At 45.3% G+C, this 12,219-nt stretch overlaps 1 protein-coding gene across 7 annotated transcripts in view; it reads right to left on the bottom strand.

Moving 5' to 3' along the window:
- The window catches only part of LOC113023557 (uncharacterized), a 22,025-nt gene extending 9,806 nt beyond the window's left edge, over positions 1–12,219 (bottom strand). For 3 of the 7 annotated variants that reach the window (XM_026169647.2, XM_026169655.2, XM_026169652.2), the window contains exons 1-24: positions 12,092–12,219; positions 9,061–9,143; positions 8,887–8,957; positions 8,668–8,709; positions 6,818–7,249; positions 5,651–5,698; positions 5,520–5,573; positions 5,364–5,411; positions 5,135–5,278; positions 4,696–4,785; positions 3,731–3,805; positions 3,566–3,640; positions 3,394–3,432; positions 3,125–3,283; positions 2,906–2,977; positions 2,787–2,831; positions 1,250–1,381; positions 874–1,164; positions 740–790; positions 639–665; positions 537–563; positions 397–459; positions 205–309; positions 68–130 (exon numbers count right to left, since the gene is read on the bottom strand). In XM_026169647.2, the coding sequence (XP_026025432.2) occupies positions 68–130; positions 205–309; positions 397–459; positions 537–563; positions 639–665; positions 740–790; positions 874–1,164; positions 1,250–1,381; positions 2,787–2,831; positions 2,906–2,977; positions 3,125–3,283; positions 3,394–3,432; positions 3,566–3,640; positions 3,731–3,805; positions 4,696–4,785; positions 5,135–5,278; positions 5,364–5,411; positions 5,520–5,573; positions 5,651–5,698; positions 6,818–7,249; positions 8,668–8,709; positions 8,887–8,944 (2,140 nt within the window). In that variant the 5' untranslated portion in view covers positions 8,945–8,957; positions 9,061–9,143; positions 12,092–12,219. The remainder of the gene's footprint in view (positions 1–67; positions 131–204; positions 310–396; positions 460–536; positions 564–638; positions 666–739; positions 791–873; positions 1,165–1,249; positions 1,382–2,786; positions 2,832–2,905; positions 2,978–3,124; positions 3,284–3,393; positions 3,433–3,565; positions 3,641–3,730; positions 3,806–4,695; positions 4,786–5,134; positions 5,279–5,363; positions 5,412–5,519; positions 5,574–5,650; positions 5,699–6,817; positions 7,250–8,667; positions 8,710–8,886; positions 8,958–9,060; positions 9,144–12,091) is intronic. The other 4 variants (XM_026169649.2, XM_026169654.2, XM_026169650.2 and 1 more) reach the window with 4 other exon arrangements.

Genomic DNA, 12,219 nt, shown 5'->3' with positions numbered 1-12,219 from the left:
TGCTAAATAACATTTTGATTCTTTGAATCTAAACTATCTGGTTTGATCATCACAAGCTTAACTTTACCTTTTGGACCTGCAGGTCCAGCAATACCAGCGGGACCCGGTCGTCCTGGCTCACCCTGGAATCCTTTCAAAGCCAAAATACAATCAGTAAATCCTCTCATGTATTTAGCTCGCTGACTTACTTGTATAGTTTCAAACCTCTGTCTCCTTTGGCTCCAAAGCCAGGTGATCCAGGTTCTCCTCGAGGGCCCACCGGTCCTTCCCGACCCCTCTGACCTTGTGGTCCCTCAGCACCTGGTTCACCTGAGCAAAGAAGAGGAGGAGTCAGGGCTTTTTTTCCTTTTAGTGTTGTCTTTACAAAAGTTATTAAATATTAATTATTAAATATACCTGCACTTCCCTTTGGTCCCCTTGGTCCTTCCAAACCTGGGTGCCCGATCTGCCCAGGAAGACCTAAAGCAGACAGACATCAAAGAAGAGGTTTGTCGGCTCACCGGGGAGGAAACAAACACATTAGTTCTGAGGCTTACCTGGAGGGCCAGACGTTCCTATATCACCTGCAACAAAACAAGTGTCAGCAGCTAGTTGCACATATTACACCGTTATTATGTGTACCTAGAAGTACTCCTCACCTTTTTGTCCTAATGGCCCTGGGTCACCTGTAATGCAGAAGCCGAGACGATAAATACAAACAAAACATGAATTTCTAAACGATTTTTAAATGATTTCAAACCTTTAGGGCCCGGCTCTCCTCTCTCTCCTTTCAGTGAGTATGCCAGAGTTTCTAAACCCAAATAAAGTTTTCAGTATTTGTTAAATGTCCAGAAATGGTTGAAGACAGCTGATCGGTGCGTTACATTTTCACACCTCTTACAGATCCTGAGCGGAGCTCATCCCTGACCAGCTGCTGTATGAGTCTTTCCAGGGTGGCCCTGTCCTGGACCAGGCTGTTTCCCGTGCCTCCGCCTTTGCCAGCACCATCCAGGTTGAGCCCGTTGTCGGAGTCGATGAGGGTTGAAGCGGCGTTCTTCTCGATGTATGTGGATTCCACCCGCTCGGAGATTTTGTTGCCAGAAGACGTCAAGTGACTGACTGACGCGGATCTGGTGATGGCTTCCAGAACGTCCACGCGGCCTTTCAGGCGTCTGACTTCTTCACCTGTGAGACAAGACGCAGGCTGGCAGGTAAACCTGTGCAGATCACTCTCACAGACCCCTGTGATGGTGAAGTCTTTCCATCTTACCCAAAGCAATGAGTCCAAAAAGGACACTGAAGAGGAGCAACAGGCTGAGCAGGAGGCCCAGGAGCCACTGCCACCAGCTGCAGCAGGAGCACAAGCCAAAACTGGACTGTTTCATGTCTTTTATATGGATGTCTGAGAAATAAACAGATTCATGTTGTTTAGTCATATTGGATCTATTTTTACATACAAGATAAAAATAAACCTGCATTCTTCTTTAACGGCCAGCAGGGGGCGACTGTTGCAAAAATGAGCCAGATTTTTACAAAAGTCCGGTTTTGTGATTTCAATTCAAATCAGTTTTATTTATACAGAAAGAAATCACAACAACAGTTGCCTCAAGGTGTTTTTATTGTAAGGCAGACCCTACAATCATACCATCATGCAGCCCCGATCAAAAGTTTAAGATCGTAACAAGGTTCCAAGTAGAGCTTCAACGTGCAACAAGAGGAAATGAGAGCGAGAAAAAACTTTTTTTCTAGCCATTTATTGAAAACAGCGTTTAAACTGAAACAGGCTGTTTTACACCTGTAAAACCTGTAAACCCCCCAAAACAGAAATCAAACATGAACTCAGTCATGAGCAGCTCCACTGTTATTGATGATCACTTCAAACATTCGTTGTGGCTTCTTGATTCAAGCGTTTCCATGAGGTGAGGGGGAACAGACGGCTGCACAAACACATCTACTGTCTGGAACTGTTGTCCATTTCTGTAAACCTCCCCTGCCATCCATCCTGAAAGTTCTCAGTTGGATTTAGATCAGAGGAACACGCAGGATGGTCCAAGAGAGTGATGTTATTCTCCTGTGGGCACCGTGACCCTGCTGCTGCAGTTCAACAACCCGACCATGTTCTAAAAGCTAACGTTTGTTTGGCTTTGCCACCAGAACGTCACGGCAGTGTGACTACCTGACCGAAAATGACAATGAATCCACATTTTGCAACAGCCTGTTTCAGTTTAAGCGTTATTTTCAATAAATCGCTCAGAAAATGTTTTGCGTCACTCCCATTTCTTCTTGTTGGATGTTGAAGCTCTACCTGCAACCTTGTTAAGATCCAACCGTGCAAAATATGATTTTTCTCATTTTCCAAGTGGTCCCCGCTGGCGACAGCGGGAAGGAAAAACTCCCTTTTAAGAGGAAGAAACCTCACCCAGGCTCAGGGAGGGGCGGGGCCATCTGCTACGACCGTTTGAGGTGAGGGGATGAAGACAGGACAAAGGTTTGCTCACATGTGAGCGTGATTCCTGAGAGTCTGAGAGCCTGCAGGCTTCACTGTTCAGCTCAAGAGGCTGCTGCTCACGACGTTAAAGCTGCTGTTTAGTTGATACGATTTTTCCTTTTGGCTTATTTATTAAAACATAATTAATCAACTTCAGATGGCCTAGGAGGCCTCCACACAGACCCAGGCTAGCAGTTCCCAGTGCACATGTAAAGTGTTTCGCTTTGTAGCTAACAGCTGACGATGTGTGGGTAACATCACACCCTAAATATGTCAGAATATCTAAATCTGCAGGAGTTTATTAAGACTGTTAACATACCTGCATAGGTGGCTTTGTCTTTAGTCCCAGCTTTCAGGGTCGAAGCTACGGCAGAAACAGAGATGACATTAATAAGTGCAAACCTGGCGTATAACCTGTGTGACAGTTATCCGGCCTACATTCTGTTGCTCTGTCCACTGTGCTGAAGGATTTCAGTTTCTCAGTCTTCAGGGTGTCATCAGAGAACAAAGCTGCAACACATCAATGACCCCTGATCAAGAAGCAGATCTTCAGGACCATTAAAGTAATAATATATCTACAAAAGCCAAACACAGCTGTGCTCTAGACCTTCAAATTTAACTCCAAATAATAAAGCTCAGATTTTCAGTTTGTGTTACCGGGTAAACTGGCAGGTGCAGCAGACATGAACTGCTTCCCGGTGTCTTTGACCACGACGAGCCGCTCTGTCGGCTTGATTGGAGCGTTCTCCTTCTCCGTGAGCACAAACTTAAAGTCTTTCCCCGAGGCCTCGTCACCGGTGGGGCTGCTGGGTCTCACTGTCAGACACAGACAGCGGGACATTCGTGTCAGTGATGACCTGTGCCTAATTAAACATCTTAAATCTTTTTCACAGCCAGCAGCTGGAGCGTTATCTTCATGTCCTCACCTGTGCTCGTTCCAGACACGTTCTTCTGCACGCCGTAAACTGTGAGGAGACAGGAACACGTCCTCATTAAACAGGGAGAGGGCAAAGCTGTGAGCTAATGTGTGCGGGTGCTTTTTAGTGTCACGTCTAGGAGGTGAAGTGGGACAGACTGGATAAAGGATCAGTGCTTCACCTATGTGTGTGTTGGCTGCAGTGGGAGAAAAGGCAGTGGGAGTGGTCAGGTTATTCTGCACGCCGTACACTGGAGCTGAAACAGAGTCAAACAGCGTCGTTATCCGGTGACAGCGTGAAGCTCAGCATTGAACGCTGCGCTGTGACACGGCAGGAAAAGGCTCACCGGAGCTGCCGTTCTGCGCCGGAGACGGGCCGCCGCTCACAGACGGAGAGCCGAGTGTCAGGTTGTTCTGAGCTCCTGTACGTGACAGAACAGCCGCATTAGTCTTATCATCATTATCTGCCACCAACGGCAAAGAAAAGGCTTCAGAGGCCTGCACGGGTCTACAGCAGAAACATGCAGTGCAGGGCGAACTGAGGGAGAACATCACAGGACTCTGTTACTGCCAGAGGAAACGATGATACCTCCGTTCATCTATAACAGGGACACGCATGCAGCATGTAACATATGCAGTGTTTTAATGCCCAGCAGCTTTATCTATCCATGTCTTCAGTAAACAAAGGTTTACAAAGGGTTGCTGTGGCTTATTTTTCCCTTTGTTGTCTTTGTTTCCTTGCATCACAGTATTGTGGTTAAAATCATCTTCATCATCTTCCTTTATAGGTTTGTAAAGTCTTCAGCGTTTTCTTTTTGTTTGAGGTGAATTTAAAATGACGTCTCTGAATATGTTCAATATTTAAGACGATTTTATATTAAAACATTTATAAAATAAAAACAAGCTTTTATAGATTTTTCTTTTCAGAAACTGCCCCACGGTTTGTTTATAAACAGTGTTTACACAAACATTGTTTTTTATTAAAGGAAACAAAGTCTTCTGTTTGAATGGTGAAAGTTTTCGTCTTTCTTCACCAAAGTAAACGAACCTTTTCTCTATGCTGCTGTGCTACAAACACAGATCAGATCTGAAGCTTAAGTTGAACCTTGCGACCTGTCTGCATCACCACGGTAACGAGCTGATCTGGAGCAGGATTTTTAAATTGTGCGGATTCATGTTTATTTTTATTTACTGTTGCTGAAGGAAAACAGCAGAGGATCCATACAGAGCGTGAAGCAGAAAGGTTGGCTAACAAACAAAGTTCGCGACCTCCATCCTCTCTGAGGCAAACACAAACCCTCCTGTCACCGACCTGGCTGGTAGAGGCTGCTCAGGTTGCTGTGGTTGGGGTTGCACATGTAGCTGCTCACAGACGAGCCACTCCACAGGCTGCCGTACTGATCTAAGAGGGAAGAAAGAGGAGATATTCATCCACTCACCTCCTCCTCACATGGCAGACATGTTTGGGCCTAACTGGGCCTCCTTTCAGCCCTCATTGCTCAGTTGCAGCTCTGACAAAGGTTGCATGAACTCGATGTGATCTCGATGTCACACCTGACAAATATAAGCTGGACCTGTTGGTTGAGTCCAGCAGTTAGATGCATCCTGGATCAATCTTCTCAATCCAGGATGGTTGTTGCCCGTCTAAAGCGTTTGTGTAGAGGTGGGCAACTCCTGAGGTCCACCTCTGCATCATCTCAGAGTTTAAATTGCTACACGAGTGACATGTGAGGCCTTTAAAGTGACCGAACCTGCACCGGAGCTGTCAGGCAGGGTCCTCGGGTCCACGCTGGCCTTCTTGGGGATGGGCAGCGTGTTGTTAGGGGACTGGGTGGGGCTGATGCCGGTGGAGCGGTTTCCTCTCAGCAGGCGCTTCACGTCGTCCAGCTCCGTCCCTGAAGCACAGGAACCGGTGCATTTGGACCAAACTGATGAATGAATGCTTTACGGTCTGGATGTGTGATGGAGGGCGATACTCACAGCTTCCTGTAGGAGAAGCGCTCTGCAGCCGGACTCTGATCTCACTCTCTGAAAGCAACCCGAACTAATCAGTTGACCTTTAACCTGATACCTTTAGATTAAAACAAAACGGTGTCGTGCTTCATTTTTATTGATCATGTGGTTTCAGCGTGTCACCTCGGCTCTGAGCTCTCCCTCTAGTGACAGAAGTGGATGGTGCGCTTGAACTGCCTGTAAAAACACAACGTCCAAAAATCTGTTATAGTGCACGTGTAAACTTTTAATCTGAAATTCAAGCATAAACTCACCATAATCCTTCCTGTTGTACTCTGGAGAGGAGTTTGGACTCGAGCTCTCTGAAACATAAAATTAAAGAACTAATTATTAGAAAGCTGGACATCCTGTTCCACAGGGGGCGCTATCGAGACCGTCCAGCATGAACGAGAACCTGAAGAGTCCAAACATAGATATTTTATATTCTTTTGTTTTCCTGGAAATGTCCATCATGGTTCAGTAGACGTGTTTTAGACAATAGTTGAAGCTCAGTTTCTTCTTTACAGTTTGAGCTGATGTAAACTCGTTTCTGTGAGTGAAGGTCATCGCAGCAGCCCGAGCAGCAGAGGGAGCTGCATCACCACAACCAGCCGTGGAAGCTTCTGCTGGGCTTTAACTACAACTATGAATACAGAAACACCGACACTGCAGTTCCTCAAATGGCCACTTGAGGCCTCCGGTCTCGATGGAGGTTCCAGGTTTCCGAACAAGCTTAGAGGTTCAGTTTTTTTACCTCTAACATCTGGATACTGACGTGCTAATCGTTTTCCGGTTGACTTCAGCTGCATATTTTTAATCTAACTGATGCAATAGCATCTAAATATACTCACTTCATGCTTGCAGTGAACAAAATGCTCTGCCAATGACTTATTTCAGCTGGACAAACAATTAATATGTTCACGAAGATAAAATAAAAAGTCTTCGGAGCTTAAAGAGAAAGTGACCGGACGTCTTTGAGTTTGTTGAAGATGTTTCACCTCTAACCCGAGAAGCTCGTTCGGTTAGAATAAATGTGATAGTTTGATTCTTTCTAGTAGATGATGTAAACAATTATTTTAGCTGTTTAGCTTCATTGACTCGAGGATTAGCCTGCCAGCGCCCCCTGCTGCAACTCAGACCAAACTGCAGCCAGTTAATGTGTGAAGGTTGAACCTTCGATGATTCAGGCTGTTTATGACTTTAGCTGATTTCTGTGATTTTTTATTAAAAACATTAATTTCATTAAAGTGATTTAACATGTTTACTACGACTCGTCATGTTTTCTACAGGAACTGGTCGATTCCTGAAAAATGTCTGCTTTTACTTTTTTGGCGCTGATTGTAATTTGCTGGTTCTGATTCCATAATTAAGCATCTTATTTTTTCACGTCTCTCAGTAACATAAAGCTGGCTTATTACTGCTTATTGACCTTTGACCCTCACCGTCAAAGGCCTCTGACAGCGCTGCAGCCATGGTGGTGATGCTCTTCCTCTCCTTTGAAGCAGGTGAAGAAGTGAACACGGAGGAGGAGGAGCCCCTCTTCGCCTCCCCTGATCTTCCTGAGCTGTAGCCGGGTTTGTTCACGGTGGAAACTGTCACAGCGCCCAAACCTCCGTCCCTTTTCGCCCCCTCTCTGCCACCGCTTCCTGCACTGTAGGACATGTTTGAGGAGCCGGCAGCAGCCCTGAACTCTTCACCCGACGCCTCCCAAGCCTCTGAAACCAGAGACCCTCCGCCTGAAGATGCAGCAGAGGAAGCTCCTACAGAGGTGGTGCTGATTCCCTTGCTGGATGTGGTCGCTCCAGAGCCTCCTGGTGCAGCTCCACCACCTGACCCACTGACACCCAGTGATGGACCACCTGAAGGCAAAGAGACTGCAGACAAACAGCTTAGTTAAAACCAAATGAATATTTTTCCTTCTTTAATCTTTGTTTTTCTTGTCATCGGTTCAGTAATTTATCAAACTGTCTGCCTGCCGCGACCGAGCCAGGCGAGGACTGCAAGACCGAACTGGCAGAGTTCATATTTGACCTTTAATTTAAAAAAGAAGAAAAGTAACAACATTCCTCAGATGATCCTCCGCTTGCCTCTCTGTGTCTCAGCATGCTTTATGACTGTGAGCCCTGCAGCCTCAGGTGTGACTTATGCCAGGCACACAGCAGGTGCTGCCCACAGTCGTCTCCATTTCTATTATCAATGATAAGCTGTCAGCTGCCAGCCTGTGCCAGGAACCACACGAGACAGAAACACAGCGGCATCACTCTCAGTACAGAGCAGGTGCCAGTTATGAAGACCTGTCATCTGAACACCTTTCAGGTCTTTCTTTAGTTTCACAGCTCGCAGTCGTGCTGCTGTGGTTCAGCTTCATGTTCTTCATTTCAACGCATCGCCAGAAAACACTGAAGAGAGCAAAGTGAAGCGTTTAGCTTCAGCAGCACAACACTGACGTGGCAGCAGCTACACAGGCTCTGTTCTGCAGGTACGACTCCAAGAACAAACATGATGATTCCCGAGGCTCAGGTTTGGATTTGGATGAGTCGAGAGCTTCTGTGTTGGCAGCTGTGGTGCAATGAGAGGATCCAACCTTGCCAGACGTTCAGGTTTATCCTTCAGCTGGTTGATCTTTGAATGTTAAACAACGTTAAAGATGTGGTTGTAAATTTCTGTCTCCTAAATCTTCAGTCTGGTTCAGTTCCAGCCGGAGACGCGAGCCTCCTGTGGGCTTCTGTCACAGGGCTCCGGTTTAAAACCCACGTGAGCCGCGCAAATCTTGTTCACTGAAAGTCTGAAAAGTTGATTTTGGTGAACCGAACAAACTTTCTGTGGTTTCCTGGATGACTGATCATCGACACACTGACCGAGAGCTGACTCTCCTTTGTCATGGATTTCTGTAAACCTGGTTTTGTTGATTTGTGGCCACTTGGACATAAACGAGACAACAAACAACATTTAGTTTCTTCATAGGAAGTTTTTGATTTAACACTTTTACATGTTCAAGTTTCCACTGCAAAAATAAAGGAAAACGATGATGAATGTGCTGAAGCAAAGAGTGGATACAGACTCAAAACCAATAAAAACATGTAATGATGATAAATGTGTGATAACTACAGGATACAAATGTTTTTCTTACTTGTTTGTCTCCAAGTGGAGAGAAAAATGATTCAGAAAACAACTTTATTCCTGTAACCTAATGATGATTAATGTGTTTGATGTGATTTGTTTCGTCTCCATGAATAATGTCTCTGGAGTTATTGATTGATATCCACATGAAAGTAAAAACATCTAAACTTACTTGGCGACGTCAGCCGAACAGTCTTTGGTGGTTTTCTGAAGACTGTGAAGAAATATTTAGTCGTTAATACGTCGTCTCTGATGCTCTCACAGGATTTTCCACCATGTTTCCCAAACTCCTGACAGCCTTTAACGTGCATTCACATTCAGTCCAAACATGATTTATTCTCAGCTGTGATTCTTTTAACCAACATTTCAGAACAAACCTCTCTGGTCTTACCTTTGTTTACGGCGCCTCCGCCTGAGCCGACCGTCCTCTCCGCCGTCGACCTGTCCATCCAACGCTAACTGCTGCAACAACACACATGCTGCTGCAGTCAGTCCACAACAAAGCAGCTCTCGTATTGTGTGAGAGATGAAAGAGCACGACTCGTAAAAAGCCTGATTTTCTTACAGTGAAGTGGACTTTGCTGCACGCCCGAGGCCGTGTTTGCACACCGATATGTCTCTGAGCTCGTGTTTCTCTCCTTTGTGTCTCTGGTGGAAAAAGCTCTTTAGAATGATTGAAAGCTCTGCAGAAAGGACGCAGCTCTTTGTTCTCCTGATAAATGTGGCTTTGCTTTTAACAGATGGGACGAATGTAGAAAAACAAACCTCAGCAAAACTGAAGCAGGTCTGAGGTTTTACTGGTGAACTGGGAGGTGGCATCAAAGGTTTTCCAACAGTCCAACAAATGGACTGAAAACACCTGAATTCTCCTCAACTGAAATTATTTAAAGGCTTCCAGCATCAATGCTGAAAACAAACCACTGTGGCCCATCCGTCATCTGATGGAGGGAGAAGAACCGAGGACTGAGGCAAAAGTTTAAAGTTTACAGAAACCACAAAGGAAGGCACAGGGATGAGACTCTTCCTACAGAGAAAAGAAGGGAGGGAGCTCGGAGAAGAGCCGTGAGACAAACAGTCAGGGAACCAAAGACAGGAAGTTGACTTGAGGAAGAGCGACTACTAAGACAGGAAGTGAAACCTGGAGGACACAATCCCTGACAGCATCATCAAAACTAAAGCATAACCTCACTGAGGACCAGAGACGCGTTACTGTAATCCGATTACTTTTTTCAAGTAACTTGACCAACAGTGCTGAGGTCTCAGGACTGCGAGTCAGTGTGTCGTGTTTAAGAGATGTTCACTGAAGTTAAAGACGGGTCGGGCTGTACTTTTACACGACGGCGCCCTGAGTCAGCGTAACCTTGGAGACGAGTGCAGAGAGCCTTTAACCTCCTAAGACCCGAACTCTTCCATGCATGCATTTTTAATTTCTCTTCATCAGACTGGGACCTGATGAAGAGGATTTCAGGCCCTTGTAGAGCAAAATGTAGTATTTGATGTGATGTCCACATATGTGGACGCCAGGTCCTAGGACGGGACGCCACCTCACGTGACACGGAGGCACACATACAGCCCACTGTGACCTTCAGTGGGTCAGACTGGGGAAAATCCACTTCCTGTCAGTGTAAAGTAGGTTATCTGCACATTTAGTCCCCAAGATATCACAATACAAGAAAAGGAAGGGCCAACAGTACGTCTCAGTTTTTATTCTGCTTCGCGAACAAGTCCAGAATTCCTTCTTTACGTGTCTTGATGCTGCTCAGACATCCAGGTGAGGAAACGCCAGAAAGTCGATTCTGTTCATCTCAACGTAACCAAGTCAAAGCTGAAGGAGTGACTGAGCTGAGTGAACAAATGTCTCTCTCAGTGAAAACGTCCAGATGAACAGAGTCGCCTTCCTGGCCGTCGTCCTGCATGTTTCCAAAGCCAACTTTGTGACAGTTTAAATAAAGGTTACACGGAGCTGCTGCGCCCTGCTGTGGAACAAAGTGATATTACAGAAAAGTCCAGCCTTTGTTTATCTCTTCCACAGGCCAACATAAAGTCATTGTTTCTTCAGGTTTTTAAAACACAAGAATTACAAACAGCTTTAAAGACATAAAAATACTACCTCGAGGCTTTGGTGTAAAAACGTTTTTAAAGCACCTCATATTCATCCTGTGAGTTTCAAAACATTTAAAAATACTCCGACTGTGACGGGACGTTCACAGGATCACACGTAGGAAACTCTGGGTCACTTGAAGAGAAGCAGAATCAACATGTACGACCTTTATATACCTTTTAAAATAATCCACTTTGGTTGCTTCCTTGTTCTTCTGAACCCACATTTTTAAAATCTCCAGGTTCATTAAACCCTAAACTGAATTATGAAGCACCGCTGATAGTTTTTTCTTCCCAATCTTGAAATGTAAACATTGAAGGTTTTATTAGAATAAAACATATTTAGAGACGGTCTATTAGGAACACCTGGACTGATTAACTCCTCACTGCTGCGATTTTTTTTATCATCAACTCAAAAACATCTTTAAATTCAGACCCAAAACAAACAGCCTCTGTGGGTCAGAGATGCTCAGAGAACTTTGAGTTTTAGAGCTTTTAAAGGACATTTTAACTTCTGCCTATCTGAAAATAACATCCTTAGCAGCCTCGTCACTGAGATCGCGCTGTCAGCTTTCATTCTCTGGTTGTGTCTGAGCATTAAAACTTATTTGGCTTCATTTAGGAAACGACAGAGTTCAGGATGAAACAAACGCTTTCACAGCAGTCACCCTGCAAAGACAACATCTGATACCCTCATGGCGTCGACACCTCACTTCCTCGTAGGCCTTAAAGAAGGAAAAGTTAAAAAATGGTGCCCTCAAGTGTTTTTGTCACTAATGCCAAAACCTGGTGCCTCCAGCTCAGCTGATGTGTGAAGCTGATTGGAAAACAATGTTTCAGTGATGCCAGAGAAAGTGACGGGCTGGTCCGAACAGGAGCTTCTGTAAACGGCTGCTGGATGTCTGAGTGCTGCTCAGCCCTCTCAGCACCAGCCTTCTGCAAACCCAGACCAACACATGATGCTAAACCGCTGGACCGGAGGGAGATGTTTCCACTGCTTCAGATGACTGGGCATCTTTTTGGAAATAAATGATCCTGATATAACAGGAGAATCTATTAACGGGGCAGAGTGTGACTCACACTCCCCCCAAAACCTCCTGCAAAGGCTGCACATGTGTCCCTGCACAGTTTAACAGCTCAGTGCTGGCAAACACACGAGATTCAAATCTGCTCATAACAAGAACCTGATCACACTTGGACAGTGATGCCACAGTGATGCCACATGAACACATGAAACTCTTCAAACACTACATGTATTTAAACATTGTGATTCTTCTTGTTTTTGTAGTACACAGAGGGTCTGAGCTTCCCCTCAAACATTCACTAAAGTTTAAAAAGTTATTTTTCACTTTCTAACAAACCTTACAGCTTAAAAAGAATATTTCCGTCACAGGCTGGTACTCTGATCAGGAACACACGGGTCAACCAGCAGCTTTACTCACACCAGCCTCAGTCTCACCTGAAATGAAGCAGACGAAGATGAAGCTTTACTTTACCTCTCAGCTCGTTTGCGCTAAACCAGTGCGTCTCATCCTCCTCAGCACAAATAAAGAAGACGTGGAGTCCAGGTGCTGAAGGGGAGCGATGTGCATGCATGCGTGTGTCTGGAGAGTTTATGTATTAG

Source organism: Astatotilapia calliptera, chromosome 6 (genome assembly GCF_964374335.1).
Source record: "Astatotilapia calliptera chromosome 6, fAstCal68.1, whole genome shotgun sequence".
Taxonomy (NCBI): Eukaryota; Metazoa; Chordata; class Actinopteri; order Cichliformes; family Cichlidae; genus Astatotilapia; species Astatotilapia calliptera.
Note: the sequence above shows the minus strand (reverse complement) of the source record. Positions and strands in the feature narration are given on the sequence as shown.